This window comes from Maniola hyperantus, chromosome 15 (genome assembly GCF_902806685.2).
Source record: "Maniola hyperantus chromosome 15, iAphHyp1.2, whole genome shotgun sequence".
NCBI lineage: Eukaryota > Metazoa > Arthropoda > Insecta > Lepidoptera > Nymphalidae > Maniola > Maniola hyperantus.
In genome coordinates this window covers 5,424,594-5,445,127 of record NC_048550.1, presented here as the reverse complement: position 1 = coordinate 5,445,127, position 20,534 = coordinate 5,424,594, and the positions used below count along the sequence as shown (strand labels likewise).

Below are 20,534 nucleotides of genomic sequence, written 5' to 3'. Positions count from 1 at the left end.
CCGAGTGTGGCCGCTCTCATTTAGTTTGATCATGAAGCCAATTCATTTTTGAATATTTGCGGAACCTAAGGGTATATTATAAGAACCGTTTTGTTAATGACTTAACAATAAACAAATGATATTATGGTTTTATTTAATTATTTTGTTTTATTTTTACGACAATTGACAACGAAGCAAACGCCATCTATTGTGGCTCGAATGAACTCTGAACATCGACCCACGCGTAGTTCTGCACCTTGATGCTAGGTGGCACCAACATACTTTGAACAACATTGATTTTTATTAAAAGCGAAACGCTAATTAGTAGTTCAAAATTTACAACGTCACAATACTTCCCCTCCTACGAAAAGGTTCAACAGGTTGAACCACGCTGCCCTCAGCGTCATCCAACAACTACTAACAATTTGCCTGAAACAAACAAACAAAAAAAACACAGAAGTTACGCGTGAACGCACATCTACTACTAACAAGGAAAATTGTCTAACAAAATAAATATACTGAAAACAGTGTAAGGTTTTATACATTATACTTAACTACACAACCCTAACTTCTAAAAAGAATATATACAAAAAAACTTCATGGTGTCTAAGACACTTGAGTGGAAACATCTTGGCATCATTCTTCAGCTGACTGATAGAATGCGTCTAGGCCTACGGTGGTTCACTCTTTTAAACTACCATCGTAATATTTGTTACTCAACAAATACGGAAAATCTGGTTGTGAACGGGTCCATCTGATATGGCAACCGTTCTCTATCCCATTCGGAAAAATAAAACCGAATCAAAATCGGAATATGAGAAAAAAAAAACGAAATAACTCTCCTAGAAAATAGATCTCGGAACAGAATCGGAAAAATAACAGAAATGATCCATTATCTAGAAGGAAAACGAGAACAAAACACAAAACCCCCCCTTTTCGTTATCCCCAACGTACGATATTTGCATTTTTACTTTCTCAACCGGTTGGTCTACCACAAGCATTCCAATCATCACATATTCATCCCTACATACATCCACTACATTCATCCTCAACTGAACCATGGTAATGTAACTGTTAATTCAGAACATCACTACACTCATACAAATTCCTAATTGAATATTGATAACTTAAATATTCAAACAGTTTAGACCAAACTAAGTAATGGCAAATATCTACTTCTTAATATCCTTAATATGCCAAGTGCCTATTGGGTGGTTGTCAGCTACTCTAACTAGTTCGTAAACCAAAGGTGACAAAACCTTGACAACCCTGCACTTTTCATACTTAGGTGCCAGCTTAGCTGCGAAAAAATTTGTAGCGTCGCTTTGTGGATAGGTCTTTTTCCACACTATGTCCCCAACAGAATAGCTTGCAGACCTACGCCTTAAGTTGTAATGCGTTGCATACTCTGCATGAGCCTGAAACAAATTTCTCCTAACCTGACCAAATATGTCCTCCAAAGTTCCAAACTTTCCTGCGTATTCCTCCCTTGGAATTCCGGCCTCGTACTCCTTATCCGTGTCCTTATAGAAGGAACCATTTAAAACCGGTTCTCTAGCGTGGACAAGGAAGAACGGGGAGAATCCAGTGGATTCATTAACCGCACTGTTTATGGCGAACTGGACCTTGTACAGGTTTTCGTCCCAGGACCTGTGGTTATCTTTCACAAAAGCGGCTACAGCAGTCATAACAACCTTATTGTACCTCTCAACAAGGTTAACTTGCGGAGTGTACAGTGGTGTGTAGTGTAATTTCGGAATATTATAACGCTTAATGAGATTACGGAATTCAGATCCTGTAAATTGGGACCCATTGTCCACAATCACAGTCTCTGGAACACTATGGTTCAAAAATACAAAATTCTCTAGCGCTTTAACAACAGCGGCACCTGTGGCACGCCGTAACGGAAACAACATTGTATATTTCGAAAAACAACACGTCACCACAAAAAGAAATGTAAATCCTGATTTAGACCTAGGCAAAGGTCCGACTAAATCAGCCGAAATGACCTGAAAAGGTCTCTCGCAGACTTTAGGCTTCCCTAGCAGACCTGGAGTGGCTGATGTCGTGTGTTTATACGCAGAGCAAGTATCACAATTCTTAACGTACTCAACCACGTCCTTATACATACCACGCCAAAAATATCTGAGGGATAATCTGCGATGAGTTTTGAACACACCAAAATGACCTGCAGTTGCATCTGCATGGTTTTGTTGCATAATTCTAAGGATGTCGTTCTTGTGGACTACCTCTTTCCAGTCGAACTCACTGAGAAGCTGGTATTTACATTTACTGTAACGATATAGTTTATCGTTCAAAATACTAAAATTCGGAAAATTTGCTGGATTGATTTTACAGCCATTAAATGTTTTGTCATACCAGTCATCTACCAAAACTTGATGACTAGAGTTATCATTACGATCACCAACTACATCTACGTGTATGAGTCTCGACAAGGTATCCGGAACTACATTATCACAACCCTTCCTATGTTCGATAACAAAATTATACTGTGATAATCTACAACCCCATCTGGCGAGTCGTCCTGAGGGATTTTCTAAATTTAAGAACCACTTTAGGGATGCATGGTCTGTGATAATTGTGACTGGCTTGGAACCAAAATAAGCCTGAAATTTCTCCACTGCAAAAATCACAGCTAGAGCCTCGCGTTCCGTCGCGCTGTAATTCCTTTCGTTTTTATTTAGGCTCCTACTGACATACGCAATGGGATGATCGCAACCATCGGTTTCTTGCGTTAGCATACCGCCAACACCATATGCAGAAGCATCACAATGTATTTTGAATGGTTTTTCAAAATTCGGTACCGCAAGAACAGGTGCGGTTACCAACGCATTCTTCAATGTATTAAATGCTACCTCTGCCTGTTCGCTCCACTCAAATTTAGGTGCGTTCTTTCCTTTACTCGTTAGTCTATTGAGTGGTGCAGCGATGGTTGAAAAATTCCTAATAAAGCGCCTGTACCAAGAACAAGTGCCTAGGAAAATCTTTACCTCCTGTGCAGTTTTTGGGGTCGGAAAGTTCAAAACTGCGGCAACTTTTCCAGGATCTGTGCGTAAACCAAATTCATCCACTATATACCCTAAATATTTCAAAGAGTTTCTAAAAAAATTACATTTTTCAAAATTTATGGATAGTTGAGCCATTTTTAGTTTATCCAGAACTCTGTTTAATAAAATTAAATGGGTTTCAAAATCAGCAGAACAAATAACAATATCATCTATATAACAAAATACTATTCCATTTTCAATATCACTACAAAAATTTTGATTAAATAACTGGTCCATTAACCTCTGCTGTCGTGCTGGTGCACCGCATAGGCCAAACGGCATGACTTTAAATTTGAATAACCCTCTACCAGGAACTGTAAAACTGGTTTTTTCCTGAGAGTCGTTAGCTAACGGAATTTGCCAGAAACTTGAACTTAAATCAATCGAAGATAAAAACCTTGCCTCTTTCAAGCTATCTAGAATTTGTGGAATGTACGGTATTGAGTATGAATCCCCCTTTGTCACTGAATTTAATTTCCTGCAATCTAGGCAAAATCTCCAGTCTCCATTTGCCTTTCCCCACGTTGGGCGCCATTTGTAAGGGTGGTAAATTGGGCGGAATAGAAATATACCCGGATACGGAATAATCTACCACCTTACAAAGATTAGAGGAAAATAATAATTTACTTTACTTGATCTATCTACCTAGTAAAGAATAGAGCTAGCCGTCGACTCCCTTGTAATGTATATGAGGTGTTATAAATGAAATTTGCTAGATGTTAGGCAAAATTGTTTTTAATGTAACTTTTACCGGGGTCGCTTAATACATTGTGATGGCTAATAATGCTTAGTTATTCTAGCTTAATGCCAAGACTTAATTTAGATACATTAGAATGCCTTAGGTAGATAGTACATAAAATCTATGTTTTAAATTTAAGATGCCATTGGCATGGAATAGACAATGACACAGTAAAATTCATAAAATTGTTTCAAAATAAAAGCTCAGTAGTAAAGACAGGGTTCTTACTGTACACATACACTAAGAAGGTTCACTAAACTGTTGCAGGATACAAACATTTGCTTACTTGTAGGTGCGAAGACTGCAAGGTAGCTGGACGGCATCGGCCAAGATCCAAAACTCAATTTATTTGATTCTTCACAACCGAAATGTTTCATTACAAAGATTTTCACCAAGTCTTATCCATAGCAATTAAGTTGTCAACGTGAATGTGCAAAAGAAATAAATACGAAAACCGAAAACGCAAACGGAAAACTAAAACGGAAAACTGAAGCTAAACGTAAAACGTAAACGTAAACCCTGTAACAAAGAAAAACAAGATTATAATTTGTGCTGTGTGAAAATTTCGACACGTGGAATTTTCCCGATCAAACACAACTCACCTATTGAACTCCTGGCCACCAATGGTTTTCAGAAGTCCACCCACAACCCATTATCCTCATTTATTTGGGAAGATAAAATAACTGGAACTGGAATGAAATCATAAAATTAGGATTTTCTCTAACCAAACCGCCATTTTGTCGAATCCACATTACTTGATTTTTCACTCACCATAATTGATGAAACATTGAAATACGTTAGGATGACTAAAATTTTATAACTATTGTATTTTCCCAGGCGAAGCCATGGGCGAAAAAGAATGAGATTTTCCTGGAACGAAAAAAAATTCGTCTTCACATGTTGACTCCAGGAAAATTCTAAATCTCACCTATCGGTGTTGCCAGACGCAACCCGAGTGTGGCCGCTCTCATTTAGTTTGATCATGAAGCCAATTCATTTTTGAATATTTGCGGAACCTAAGGGTATATTATAAGAACCGTTTTGTTAATGACTTAACAATAAACAAATGATATTATGGTTTTATTTAATTATTTTGTTTTATTTTTACGACAATTGACAACGAAGCAAACGCCATCTATTGTGGCTCGAATGAACTCTGAACATCGACCCACGCGTAGTTCTGCACCTTGATGCTAGGTGGCACCAACATACTTTGAACAACATTGATTTTTATTAAAAGCGAAACGCTAATTAGTAGTTCAAAATTTACAACGTCACAAGTTTTATTTACATAAAGTAATTAGTAAATTGCACATTCATTAATATTTTGTATATTCCATACATTTTACATTTTTTTAATATTAGGAATGTTTTTGGACATAACTAATATTTTACCTATTCTTTCAAGACCCTTTCTCTACCACAGTGATGTTCATGAATTTGTTGAACACTTCAAACAGAGCTAAGTTAAGGTACCTATTCAAATCATCATCCTATGAACACACATTCCTGATAGAAAGGCAACCTTATACCACAGATTCAATAGTTCAACTGGTGAGATTCAAACATCTTTCCTTCAGTTATCTTTCAAAACTGTAACCCACACATCATTGAGCTATTCAAGATTAGATTCAATAAATTCAATGTAAGTACTTATTTAGCTAAGATAAAGTTCAGACTATTTTGTGTACCCCTAGTACGACTTTTTTATAGTTTTAATTTTAAAAAGAAATCCGAACTTGAGGTCCATTTAGGTTGCAAACAAACTGTAGTCTATTCTGGCATGGCAATCCACCAATCGAAACACGCCATTCTACTTATTAAAAAGTATAACTGTATACATAGCATATATGTAATTATATGTAACATATAAGTATGACTTCAATCGCTTTCTGTAGCAGCATAACATGTTGCGTCAGCCATTGTGTTTGCACCTTAACTCTGAGGTCACTCACGAAAACCATTGAAAGTTTTCGAGTTGTCCAAACTCGTTCTAGGGGAACTGGTGACTTGAACTCAGCACCGAAGTCCATAGGGCGTGAATCACTGGCCTGATGTACTAGGAACCCATCGTGTTGCACGCAAGGGACTGATATGTCCGATAACAGTTCACGTCGTTCATCAGCCGTTGAATATTTTGCGTAAACGTTGGTAGATCCTGGAAATGAGACGTAAAAGTACAATCTATACAATTACTAATATTATAAATGCAAATATGTTTAGTATGTGGATGCTGCTATATAGAAAGAGTATTCATGATGTGCATTTCACTCCTGAAATTCTAAAGCCGTATTTGACAGCTACTTCTACTCCTGGTTTGGTGAAAATAAAACAAAAAAAAATTTAGTCACGCTCAATTCTCAACCAGCAAAGCTGTATTACTATATTTACAACTTGATATTATTAGTTTAAAATCTGCAGAACTAGAAATTCACACAAATCGCGTTTGTATTAGTGAAAGATAAAAAGTGTAGTATGGATAAGAACTTTGCAAAGCAATAACGCTCGAGCGCCCTTTTTATATAACCTATAAACCTTAAGTACTATAGTATGCGACAGGTTGAAATGGCGATCGGGGAGGGAACGCCCCACACATCCGCACAGTCCCGGCGGCTAACCCAGTGCGGGCGAGCGTGGGTGACGTGCGGGGCGTCCCTCTGCCTCATACCCCGATTGCCATCTCAACCTGTCACGGACTGTACCGTAAGTTATAGTGTGCTGTGCAATGGCAACGTACCGTATCTGGCGGGAAGTCGGCGAGCAAGCGTACATGATGCGGCTCTAAACCATGCAGTGTCTGAAGGAAGTGCGGCAGGAAGTCGCGTCGGAAGGCCACGAAGTCCACGGCAGCCATGGCGTGCACGGCCGCGAGAGCTTCGTCGAGCAATAACGCTCGAGCGCCGCCTTCCACCAACCCCGATAATAGCACCGTTAGCACCGAACCCATGAACTCGCTACGGAATATTGCCTGTAGAAAAAAAGTACTCGATAAGCTACTTATACCCTATCCGCGGAAAGAAGTTAGTATAGAGCTCTCTGTTACCTAATCCCATACAAATGAAAGAGGCAAACCCCGGACCCAAGGGAATGATATTTCAAAAAGCTTGATGTTATAGCTGTCTAAGATTGACAAGGTGAAGCTAGAACGTGTTGAGGTTGATGCGCAACACAGTTCGCCGAGCGCCGCAATGTTACCTTATGATATAGTTTCCACTTGGTGTTGAGTGTGTCGAGCGTGTTGAGGTTGATGCGCAACACAGTTCGCCGTGCGCCGCAATGTTACCTTATGATATGGTTTCCACTTGGTGTTGAGTGTGTCGAGCGTGTTGAGGTTGATGCGCAACACAGTTCGCCGTGCGCCGCAATGTTACCTTATGATATAGTTTCCACTTGGTGTTGAGTGTGTCGAGCGTGTTGAGGTTGATGCGCAACACAGTTCGCCGTGCGCCGCAATGTTACCTTATGATATAGTTTCCACTTGGTGTTGAGTGTGTCGAGCGTGTTGAGGTTGATGCGCAACAGTTCGATGTCCGGTTGCAGCAGCGCTCGACCCAGAGTCGTCAACGCGCCGCGTAGTTCCGTCGTGCGCCGCAACGCTTCCTCTCCTTCACACTTGTGCGGGAAAAAGTATCGCCATCGGTGTACTAAAACGCTGCGAAATTATTAAAATTGTAAAAACAAACAAAAGCAAAAGTAATGTTTTACTTGAACACATTTTACTCAATTTGTTATAGAAATGACATATAGTACGGCTATGGCGACGATAATGCTGTCGTGTGTGTGTGTGTGTGTGTGTAAAACTGTAAACGTTCTTACGCGCTCGGAAAAGCACGGCGCCCGTCGCCTGCTCCCACACTCAAACACTACAAACTACCTTCCCGAACCGCAACACATTTTTACTAACCGACTTTACGGCTCTGCGTTCTTGCCCTTTTAAACCTTTACCTCAACACAATATTACCTTGCCAGCAGTCTGTGCGCCGCGCGTGCCAGTGTGGGCGAGGCGGGATCTGCTCGCGGTAACACGTGCGAGTGTAACAGGTCCAGCACTGCGTGGACGCGTACGCCGCCTCCGCCCGCCTCTACGCCCAAACGCACGCACTCCACTAAGCGCTCCAAACTACCCTCGCCGTCGCCCGAGCCTCTGATGAAAGAAAACGAACGTTTCGAGTCCTGCATTTGGATGCCGATGGAGACATGATACGAGACCTAAAATATAACTAGTCACCCCGAACTAAGACCTCACATCTAATAATAGGCAAACGGGAAACTTTTTCATAATCAGCACTCTGAGAAATTCCCAGAACATGACACTCATATTATGCATTTAAGAAACACGTCGGCCATCTTGGATTTGAAATTAGCATGATTTCTGCAATCAGCACCCAAAAAATACGTCAGACGAATTTTAAAAATGGCAAAAATTTTGGATTACAAAATGGACATCACACTTAAAACCGGACTAGGCTTCCGTTGCGTACCTTTGTGCTACTTCAAGGAACACATCAATAGCGGTATATGCGAAGTTTCCGAGCTGTGGCAGTAGTGCTGTGAAGAGAGCCAGGAAGAAGTCCGTGATCTCGGCGTCCGCGCCGCACGTCGGCTCGCACAGCATGCGCAGAGCGCTCTCCGCTGCGCTGCATATGCCCTCAGCTATTATCTTAAAGGCAACGAAATAAACCTTCAAATATATATTTGCGTATGCGTCACAGATATGGACTTAAATTACACAAGTACGCTAGATAAGAGAAGATGGGTGGAAAGACGGAAGAAGTCATGGGCTACGAAACAAAACACTGGATTGGAATGAAACAGTCCGAGAACTATTCCATCTAACCATGGATTACCTCCTGACTTTCAGTAATGTAGAAGAAGAGGAGGCACATGAAGAAGAAGTTAAGGTGTGCTATAAAAAAAATGGTTAGGGTGGTTGTGCTGCAGGGTTGATCCTGTGCTGCTGGGTTGATCCTGTGCTGCAAGGTTGGTCCTGTGCTGCAGGGGTGCCGCAGCGGGCACTACTGCCCGTTCCTCAATTGACTGAAAACCCGCAAGGTGCGCTGCGCCACGATGTAACACGCGTAGCGCAACGCCACAAGTGTCCCTAAACGAGACCATTGTTGCAGGTTCGTTATGTATACAGGTGAGAATTCGAACACGTAATCTTGTTAGCTAGACCCTTTTGATACTATTGTTATAATTAAGCATACACTACTACAAGACCTTACCTTCTTGGCGGCGGTGGGCGCGTCAGCAAAGGCATGCAGCAGCGCGGTGAGCGGCGGCAGCGCGTGCGCCGGCCCCGCGGCCGCCAGCGCACCTGCCCACGCGCCCAGCAGCGCGCGCGCCGCGTCCTGCGCGCCACCCACACCGCCCACCCCGCGCGCCAGCACCAGCGCCACCAGCGCCTCGCGCACCACGCCAGCAGTCTGCATCGTGACATTTTATTATACACGTAATGCCTGCGACTTCATCCGCGTGGATTAAGGTTTTTTATAAAACCCAAGGGACCTCCTCGATTTTCCGTGATATAAAGTAGATTCCCCGATACGGAAGCATCGCTATATCTCTGTACCGAACAGATGATACTGTAACTTAGTCCACATGGAATTAGGTTTATAAAAATACCAATTTTTTTCGATTTGCCGTTATAAAAGTAGCCTATATTTATGTATACAGGATGCAAGCTTTTTCTTTGTACCAAACAGATGATAGCCGCAACTTCGTCCACGTGGAAAAGGGAATGTAGTGTGAAATCCCTATTAACTATTCCCTGAAAACTATTTGATTTTCCGGGATAAAATGTGTTAATCCAGGGTATAATCTATCTGCATTCCAAATTTCATCCAAATCCGTAGAGCCGTTTTCGCGTGATTGAGTAACAAACATACACACTTTCACATTTACAATATTACTAGCTGATGCCCGCGACTTCGTCCGCGTGGAATTACATTTTTCAAAATCCCGCGGGAACTCTTTGATTTTCCGGGATAAAAAGTAGCCTATGTGTTAATCCAGGGTATAATCTATCTCCATTCCAAATTTCATCCAAATCCGTTCAACCGTTTTGCGTGATTGAGTAACAAACATCCGCACTTTCACATTTATAATATTATAGTAGGATTAGGATATTAGGATTAGGATGATCGAAACTATATGAGAAACTAGCTTATGCTCGCGACTTCGTCCACGTGAACTACACAAATTTCAAACCCCTATTTCACCCCCTTAGGGGTTGAATTTTCAAAAATCCTTTCTTAGCGGATGCCTACGTCATAATAGCTATCTGCATGCCCAGCCCGATCCGTCCAGTAGTTTTAGCTGTGCGTTGATAGATCAGTCAGTCAGTCAATCCTTTTATATATTTAGAAGAAGAAGAAGAAGAAGATTCAAAATGGAAAAATACTAAATTATTACATTTGAGTCTAAATCTACATAATTGAAGTTATTACATGATACCTTAGAGTAAACTTACCTTTGGTTCCAAATAATGTAGAGAGCGTTGAGCGTGATTGTAGAGATCGCCTAGCATGACCATCAGATCGTTGGTGTACTTGACATTCTTCGACAAACTGAGCAGCAAGTGCGCCGCTGCGTGACACAGAAGAGATGGCTCCTGAAACATTTTTATCATATTTTAATGTTAATCCACACTGCTAATTTATCCCAACAGGTGGCGCATTAGCGAACCGGCCATAGAGGTAGTATATCATCTGTGGAACCAGCTATACTGAGCCACAGAGTACATTTTGTACTGAGCTGTAAAACCCCATAATTTTATTGTACAAGCTTCCAGGTATCATACATCTTTAAATACATACATACTTCACGAAACAATCGTGTACAAATGTGTATTGATATCAACAATTGTTAGCAAAGCTAGCAATAAAACAAAAGAAACAATTGTTGATTTTAATTTGACATATTATTGACCTTTTGTGGCAATAAGTTTTGCCTGTGGATTCCCATTATGGCAGCATCTATATATCGCATCTATATAACTTCAGTGACTTGCGCTAACGAACCATATCCAAGTCACTAAGTGAAAAGTCTTGACTCGCTGGCTGACTCATCAACACTCAGCCCAAACCCTTGGACGTAGAGAGCTGAAGCACAGATGTTGCCTTTACTATGTAGACAAGAATAAGGGATTTATATTTTATAATTTTTATAGTGTTTCACCTACACTTGAAGGAAATTTCCAAATAATTTTAAATACACATCAAAAGTTGCGAACCGGCAGGAATTCAGTACCGAGTGAGCATACACATCACAAATTTCGTCACTGGCAGTAAGCGGGCTGTAGCTTAGTGGTTAGAGCGTCGGGCGCGATCCCAGGAGACGCGGGTTCGATTCCTGCCGGTTCGCAATTTTTGATGTGTATTTAAAATTATAAGGGATTTATGTTTTCGCCAACGAAGCCGGGCAGTCTAAAATATTTATACAAAAAGAAAATTACCGGCACATCGTGCGGCACGAGGAAGGGCAGCGCGGAGCTGAAGAGGCTCTCCATAGTGTGAAGCGGCACGCTGCACTCGCTCGCGTAGCAGCACCAAGCACCCATACATGCGAACATTTCCGCGTGCCTGTATGTACATTCACCTCGTTACCCATATTATCAGAAATTCGTTATTTGTCGCGCACTTTCTCAAGTCGCGTCTAAATAAGTTATACTTAAAAAATAAAGGCCTTCTAATACAGAACGCGTACAAAGCGCGCGTCAAGAGTCGCAGCACGCACGCTATGTGACAGGTTTAAACTCAAATAGTACAACACAAAGGAATGCTATAGTGTGGCACTAGTATGCGATGCTATTATCTCTCGACGCGCGCTAAGTGTACGCATTCTGTTTGACAAAGGCTAAGCTCACAGTATAACATGAGCGCGGGCCAGCGCAGGGGACGGGTGCGAACGGTGCGGACGCGTCAGCGCGGCGCCCGCCAGCGCGCTCGCGCAGCGCTCGATCAGCGCCGCGCCGGCCGCACAGCCGCGCCCAGTGCCGCCAGCGCTCGCCGCCGCGCCCGCGTTGTCTGTACTGCCATGCTCCGGCTCTGTTGGGGAACACGCGTTTGAAAATTACACGGGAAAAACAAGAAATGTCAGTTAAAATCATAAACTGAGTTAACAAATTGCCATCATGCATCTAATAGTATTCGTATATCTTTCATCTCTCGCTGTCAGTGGCTATGTCGCGCACGTGCATGTCCGCGTGAACAGAGTCCAAGGAGAGCTTACCCGCAAGTAAAGATGGTGCGAGGCGGCCCAGAACCCGCGTCAACGTGGCCAGGTCCAGCAGCGCGGCGAGCAGACGATCCGCCTCGCCCGCGGCGCCGCCCCGCCCGGACGCGCGCGCGTGCACGCCCGCCAAGCATTGCCACCGTTCCATCTATGACATTTGACTTTTTGGGGTAAAATGTCCTTGCTATATCCTTCCTTGGGATGTGTAGCTATCTCTGTACTAAACGTTAAAATCAGTTACCCGGGTGAGCCGTGAAAAGCTAGCAGACAGACACATTTTCATAATTATAATATTAGTTAGAACGGATTTTAAAAAAGCAAACTAATTGATTAGGAAGGGCGCATTCCGCTCGGATCTCAAGTTAACTTTGCTGATGTGCTGGACCGTGTTTGGTGGCACGCTCTTGAAAAGGACTATATCCAGCAGTGGACGGATACAGGCAGTGGATGGATGGATTGGATTGGCTGGAACTTTTTGACGAATTTACTCCTAATTAATATAAAAATATTATAATTTGTGCAACTTACCACAGCAGTGAACACGTCCAGCGGCGCCAAATCCGCCACTCGCGCAATACATTCTATACAGTGTTTTAGGAACTTTTGCCACTCAGTTTCTCCCTGCAATCAAACATATTTCTTCAACATAAAGAGAGTTTTTGGATCTTAGTTTTACTAAAACGTCCACTAAAAATTTTGGGGAGCGGAGACGCGTAATTGAACAAATCAATCACACTACTCATAAAGTTTCAACAAAATCATATTTCAACAATCCTATTGGGCAAAACACTCCGATCAATGGACAGGCACCCTTAGAATAACTTCCATAATGCATAAATTTTGAGAAAGCACTCGCCATAAATGGTGATTGCTTTGTGGCAACTGTCATGGTAAAAGTACGGTTTACCATTAGATTAAGGACTAAAATCGTACTTTTGATTTATGACAATTAAAGAGCAAATATGGCGAGTCCTTTCTCATTTATATGCTCTATATGCTACTTACATCATCATCGCACACATCGTTGTCAAGATGTTGCAATTGAGCTTTGTTGTGTTGAAACTGTATCTTGTTCAACACGCCACTCACCAGCGCCTGAAGGGCTTCCCAATACCTACCAAATTAAATAACTTTACAAACACTTATAATATTATGCTTATTATATTATTATTAATGGTGAAAAATATGTGTAAAAAGTCCTTAAAATTATAGTAAACAAATATTATATTGAGATATTTCACTAAAAGCGTAGATATTTTTATTTTTAACTAGCTGATGTTCGCGGCTTTGTTTCGTGGATTAAGTCTTTTGAAATCCCGTGGAAACTCTTTGATTTTCCGGGATAAAAAGTAGCCTATGTTACTCTCCTAAGTTTGTAACTATATTCGTAAAAAAAATCATCCATTGCTCTTTTGGCGTTTAAACTACCGTGAGTGATTTCCATTATAAATAATATCTTAGCTTTAAGCACCCACCATCAATTAATGTAAATGTACATGAAAGCAAATAAATAAATCTTATCTTATCTGTCCCGGCTGTACTCACGTTAATCCATTGCTCTATTACGGCGTGATTGAAGGACAAACTAAAAAACCAATAAGCCAACAAACAGTAAAACTTTCGCATCAATACTTATAATAAAACTGTAACAGGTCAAATTCTGTACATTGAAGATATTTTGAAAAATTTTTTTCGAGGGCACTCTATAATCGATACTGAACCCAAAACTGTAATTTTTTTCATTTTTGTCTGTCTGTCTGTCTGTCTGTCTGTATCACGGCCGCGCATCACGCTGAAACTACTGAATGGATTCCAATGAAACTTGGTACGATTTGAGGTCATACTATGAGGAAGAATATAGGATACTTTTTATCCCGTAATTCAGCATGGTTTCATGGGGATGAAAGTTAAAATGTATACTGAGTTGTAATTCATTAACGCGTAGTCCGATTTCATTCATTCTTTTTTTGTTAGAAAGGGGATATTTTAAAGATTGTTCCGTAAATATTTCAAGGTCATCGGTTTTTAACCGACTGTCAAAAAGGAGGTGGTTCTTTTTTTCTACATCGATTTTTTCGAGGTTTCTGGACCGATTTGCAATTTTTTTTTTAAATCAACAAAAAAAGTTTTCGTGGTGGTCACATAAAAAATTCTGGATTCAACTCCTTAATCCTGATGCTGCAGGGTTACTGCCCGCCTGAGTTATCAAGATTCAGGAAGTGTTCATAGTGAATTCATATTGTAGGTACCAAGCAACGACTTTATTCTCAGACTTCAAGTCTCAACTCCTCAACCCTGATGATGTAGGGTACAGCACTCCTAAACTATAATGTTTCAGGGACTGCGGATGATGCAAAATAATTTTAGGTACCAAGCATAGGCTACATCATTGAACTTCGGCTCCTACTCCTCAATCCTGATGCTGCAAAGTACTGAAGTCCTAATCGTGGGATTTTAAAAAAAATTAAAAAATTTGAATCGACTGTTAGGCGGAACGAAGTTCGCAGGGTCAGCTAGTTATAATATTTGTAATAATATTTCATGCTGGCAATCGCAACTTCTACAGACTGGTAACGGATCACCATAATATTTTGAAACATGCTCGTAGGTGTCGTTTTAAATAATATTAGATTAGATTTATTTATTTGCTTTCGTGTACATTTACACAAAGGTTCGTAAATGACACGCGATTATCTATGTAGATAATCTGTGCCGCTACGCGCACGCGCAAGCATGTGAAAATTCGCATGCTAGCGCGTTTTCGTATTTTAAAAGTGAACACAAATGTCTTCACTTTTAAAATACGATTGTACCATGAACATTGCCTATCTGGGAGTTTTACAATATCCTTGCTAGCAATATTTGAAAAGTCGAAAACAAGAAACCTCAACTTACTTAGGAGTGTCTTCAGGTTTTAATACGTCAATAACTGTATCCATATATCTAAGCAACTTACAAATGTAGAACATGTTGGCACCTAAAAAATAATAATAAAACATTTATTTTCAATCATTTTGTTACATAAAGTGTTTTGAGCAAATATACAAATTTGAAAATGTTGCAAGATCAAGAACTGGCAATCCTAGCTAAATATTTAGATCTGTGTAGTTAAGGATAATCCAACCCTTTTCCCTCGGTTATTTTTTAATAGATAATGACCGCGACTTTGTCCGCGTAGATTTAGGTTTTTTTAATCCCGTGGGAACTCTCTAATATTCCGGGATAAAAAGTAGCCCATATCCTTCCCTGGGATGTAAGCTAACTCGGTACCAACTTTCATCAAAATCGGTTAAATTGTTGGGTAGTGAAACTCTAGCAGACAGACAGACACCTTCGCATTTATAATATTATAGTATAGTATAATAGTATATATTATAGTATGGATTGTTTTTGTATTTTTTATATAATTATATTGTTGAATATTTACCTGGAATGTGTACTGGAATAAGTATGACAAGAAATCTATAGCATCAAACTCAGGCTCTGCTTCTAACCTCTTGAAATGCAGGGATACAAACAACTTTAGGAACTCGGCCAGCTTATTTAGATAACTGAAAATAAACATTATTTACTTATATACCCAGCAATACATTGCTATCCATACATATCATGCTCGAACTACAAATTTAGTAAACTTTATATCTTGGAGAAGCAATATGTAAACTTTGCTGTCTCTGTAAATCGAAATTATGTGTGTACATACTCACATTTCTATCGGTAGGAGTATGAAACGAGGTCTACGCACCCCGATTTTTTATATATATTATCAAACAGAAACGAGGGTCGCAATACAATGAGCGAAGCACTCACTCTTGGTGCGCGCGCTGCATATGCTGCGGATGCTGCGTGAGGTGGCGCAACAGGCGCAGCGCGCAGTGCTGCAGGCGTAGCGCCGTGGCGGCTGACGACGGTGGCGCGTACCGCCGGTATAGCAGCTCGCACACGCCGCCCAGCCCGGCCAGCGCTGCCTCCGCGCTCTGTGTGCAGGGTGCCTAACATCACTGCACGAACATGACATAGTGAAGATGGACTGGTTCACAGATAGCATGTGAAAAGTCACGTCAATAGCGAATTGACAAAGTTTGTCAATTATTACATTAAGCCCGCTTTATTTATTTCGTGCACGCATTGTCATTAACCTGAGCTAAGACGCTAAAGGAGAATAATCTACTGATACTATAGTAGAGTTGAAATTTTCAGTGTGCATTTGACGGCAGCGCCGTCTTTAAGTTGTAAACAATTTGCTCATTGAACACACGTCATCGTCCTCCCGGTGTTGTGAGACTGTAAAATCGGACGCGCTGTACGAAACAAGTCATTATTTGTCTGGCTCTTGCCAGAGGCACTTCTCAGTAGATACTGTGTGCCGCACTGTAGGTTTTAGAATTATTGTTATTGTTACCTAACGTGGTTATTGTTGGTTAAGGTTAGGTTAGGTTGTAGTAGCTAAGTTAAATGGTTGGTCCAAGAGTCGCTATAAGGAGTGATGTGGAGGCGACTTAGGTAGGGTTAGCTAGCGTTGTCTAGTCTCATTGAAGACGTTGGTGTCATGACTCATAATTAATGAGGGTTGCTGCTATAGTTGTAGTTGAGGGTAGTTTGTGTTGTCTTTCATAGTGCGAGGATGTTGTTAGTGCGCCCACGAAGGGTCGGCTACTCTATAAAGTTGTAATCCTGACTTATCTGTTTAATTGTCATCATCATATTATCAAGGCTTTGCCTTCATATTTATATTATAAACACAAAATGTGAAAACTTCAACTCTACCTTTACCTATTACAGTGCATAAGGTACAGCTTGCTGACAGATGGACGGACGGACTTACTTGTAGTAATATGTGACATTGTTTAAAGGCTCACCTGTGATTGCGTGGCAACACTGCCCCAATAAAAAACTGTGGTAACAAGTGATGGCGGGACATGAGATGAGAGCGGCAACCAGAGAAACAAGTGCTGCAGTGTAGTAAGGCACTTCACTACTATTTCCATATTTAAGGCTCTAAAAATAAAGTGCATAGTTAAAAATACAGTTGCGAAATAATTATAGCATTTCGTTAATGACCTAACATGAGTAAAGAAGTCCCTACAAGAAACTTATGTCCAGCTGTGGACGTCTATCGGTTGACGGTGATGATGATAAATATAAAACAAGCCCCCCCGATTGATTGTGTAAGAAAAACGTATTCAGCGTAATCGTAATCGACATCAAATTCTGCCCTATGATTGAAGTCGATTGTTCATATTTTTTCACAGCCAATCTAGGAGCAGAATTTGCTACCGATTACGATGAATACGTTTTTCTTACACAATCCAGAGGCTGCTGTGCAAAACATGTCAGCTTTTTCAATTTTCGTGGTGTGAAATGTACTTACTTGTCTGCTGAATGTACATCATGCGCATTGGCCAGTAGATCGGGTAAAGCCGATGTTTGAGGCAATCCTCGGGTAGGGGATGGAGGAGGGTTGGACTGGCCTTCCTTTTGAGCATTCCTCTCCAGTATGGCTGCAATGTTATATCACAAGCTATTCCAATTACACTGACAGATGATTTGTTATATTTAAAGGGTTGTAAAATCCATAAACGAAAACATGGACAGGAAAAAGTCAAGAAAGAAGGTATGTGAAGTTCTACTAAGGCCAGCATGCTGAACTGTGGGCTGAATCTTTCTTATTTTGTAACTAGCTGATGCCCGCGACTTCATCCGCATGGACTACACACATTTCAAACCCCTATTTGACACCCTTAGGGCTTGAATTTTCAAAAATCCTTTCTTAGCGGATGCCTACGTTATAATAGCTATCCGCATGCCAAATTTCAGCCAGATCCGTCCAGTAGTTTGAGTTGTACGTTGATAGATCAGTCAGTCAGTCACCTTTTCCTTTTATATATATAGATAGATGTAAATTTCATGACATAAAAAACTGACAAATTTAAATTCTCTAAAAGCACATCCATCAATTGTTTTTAAAAGCTTACCACTAAGTGCTGCTAGCATCTGAGGCATCCCTTTAAGCATAAGTCGTTCAAGTTGACTCCTCCTTGTTGACAGCAGTAACACACCCGTATCACGAGCTGCACCTAACTCTTCACTGGCTGCTTGAGCTAACACCAACCCAACTATGCACTGGTGACCCTCACATTTCAGTAACTGAGGAAAAACGTGGATTAAGTACACATACCATCAAATAAAAGTAATCAGTACCCTTATTATTAATGTGAAAGTGTGATTGTTGGTTTGTACTTCAATCACGTTGCTACGGTGCAACGGATTGACGTGATTTTTTGATGAGTATAGATAAAGACCTGAAGAATGACACAGGCTACTTTTTATCCCGGAAAATCAAAGAGTTCCTACGGGATTTTTAAAATACCTAATTCCACGCGGACGAAGTCGCGGGCATCAGCTAGTTGAGTATAAATTGATTTCTACTATTTTAGGATGTCCTTAATTTTTTTTCTGAGAATATTGTCTGTATAAATAATAAAAAATATCGCGCTTGCTTCGTTCGCGCTTATTGGTATTGAATATAATAATAGATAGGTCTCAAATTTTTTTTGAAAATAAAATATAGCCTATGTCACCCAGGAATAATATAGCTATCTACTGGTGAAAAAAAATTCAAAATTGGTTCAATAGTTCCAGAGATTACTTCATTAAAACAAACTTACAAACTTTACCTATTCATAATATTAGTATAGATTGTATACTTACAGATATCTTTCATTCTCACCTCTACAATATTGCTGAAAAAGTCAGGATACAAATGTGGCCAATCATAGCGAGCAATGGAAACTAGCAGTGCTGCTAACTTGTTCCTAATGAAATACAACATTGTTTCATGTTTTGTCATCAATTCATTCATCAAATTCAACCGTATTTCTGTTTTTTCACTATCTGATAGACTAACCCATTGCCTATTTATTATTTTCTGAAAAAAAAATAGCTAGCTTTGTGCACTGTTGCTTACAATAGAATGCATTTGAAACAAATAAATTATGTAGTTTTGAAATCAAATATTAATAGAAATAGAATTCACAATATTCACACTATACATAATGTAAAGGAGCCAATACTTAATCTCTCATTTAACAGTTTTACACTTTTTGAGATGTCTTTAAAACTGATCTGTCAGACAGACAGGCACCAAACTTTATTCTGTGCAGTGATGATGATGAAAAGGGATGATGTTTACTTAACCATTAATATCCTTAATTTACTTTAATGCCGTTGAGCTTACCTCTAGTGTAGTGAGTATAAACATTAAAACATATTGATTCTCTGATTTTTGGAGAAATAACAAACAATGCTTCCACGAATCGCGATTGTTTGAAAAATTCTCTAGCATATTTTCAATTTCTCTTTTTCTAAAATTATTTGTAGTGGGTGAAAAGAACTCCGACATTAGCATCTCTAATGAGGCCAACGCCTCATGTATTTCGAAGTCGGACTGTGAACAAGCACGACCGTTACGACTTACGAAACTATACTGCATAAACAATTAAACATAAAATTTGCAATAATTGTTGCACTTTTTTAAAATAAGCTATGCTGTAACTTCTGACGATAACTTTTTACAGAACATTACACTTACCATGATTATAACTATAATGAAAATTTACATAATGACAGAAACCCGTGTTTTATTGCAATAGTATTTGATACTTTTATCAGTTGATTACAAGTATCGTTTATTTCATAATAAAATCGGTTTGGTTCATAAAAGATTTTTAATTTTTTGGTTATATCTCTATTTTTTTTGGATCTCTTTTTTCTTCACAATTATTGTCATCACATAAGAGGTCACTGTCATGTTGACACTTCTATCAAACGTGATTAAAGTCAGTCAACCTCAGAACAAGGACTGCTCATAGGGACTGCTAGAAGTAGCCCTAAATTGTGACTCTTACTGTTAGAGCGAGATAGCTAAATGCATTTAGGCTCTTATTTAGAACGTGACAAAATGATTATATTTTGTCCTTATCACCGTGGCCACTTTGTTTTGTTTGTCAAAATGTATTTGTACGTGAGTATTTGACAAACAACGTGAAGTGTAGAAGGAATGACATTTCACAAGTAAGAAAATCTGCTTGAGCGAGAGGGACTGGGGCCACGCTAGTTGCAAATCTGGGCATATCTGTGCAGTCAACTAACAGAAATAGAGTCAACATTGAATTTTGTGACGGTGTTTTTGTGTTTTCTCGTGTGTTTTCTATATATCTCTATGGTTTTCTACCAAACAACCACGCAAACAACGCATCTTTGGCGAAGTAAATTGTGCTGTGTGGCATTACTAGGCATAGGCATGAGCATAGCATGAGTATGGGCGCCGGGCGGGCATAACAAAAAGCTCAGACAAAAAGCCACAAACAAACAATAATAGCAATGCTGCTAACTTTATTGTTGTTGGCTACTTGTTGGATCCCAATCCTGTCTAACCTACCCCAACAAACATAAAATCATCGTGTGTAGGGTATCTTATAGTTTATATTCTCAATGGAAATCCGAAAGTTACA

General features: G+C 40.0%; 1 protein-coding gene and 1 long non-coding RNA gene across 2 annotated transcripts; both read right to left on the bottom strand.

Annotated features, from left to right (window-relative positions):
- Positions 1 to 4,195: 4,195 nt before the first annotated feature.
- LOC138403345 (uncharacterized) lies at positions 4,196 to 4,566 on the bottom strand. Its single transcript, XR_011237610.1, has 2 exons — positions 4,389 to 4,566; positions 4,196 to 4,305 (listed from the first exon to the last, which is right to left on the bottom strand). It is a non-coding gene; the product is annotated as an uncharacterized lncRNA (long non-coding RNA).
- Positions 4,567 to 5,071: 505 nt separating this feature from the next.
- Positions 5,072 to 19,846, bottom strand: ebo (ellipsoid body open). The gene is given in 22 exon segments (XM_034976328.2): positions 5,072 to 5,944; positions 6,524 to 6,754; positions 7,246 to 7,438; positions 7,748 to 7,930; positions 8,268 to 8,446; positions 9,012 to 9,212; positions 10,259 to 10,399; positions 11,243 to 11,369; positions 11,654 to 11,834; positions 12,019 to 12,169; positions 12,550 to 12,642; positions 13,027 to 13,135; positions 14,917 to 14,950; positions 14,953 to 14,998; positions 15,449 to 15,572; positions 15,832 to 15,998; positions 16,881 to 17,019; positions 17,393 to 17,522; positions 17,997 to 18,168; positions 18,752 to 18,949; positions 19,259 to 19,468; positions 19,613 to 19,846. Coding segments are annotated over 22 exon segments (3,111 nt in total). The 5' UTR covers positions 19,616 to 19,846; the 3' UTR covers positions 5,072 to 5,845.
- Positions 19,847 to 20,534: the final 688 nt, after the last annotated feature.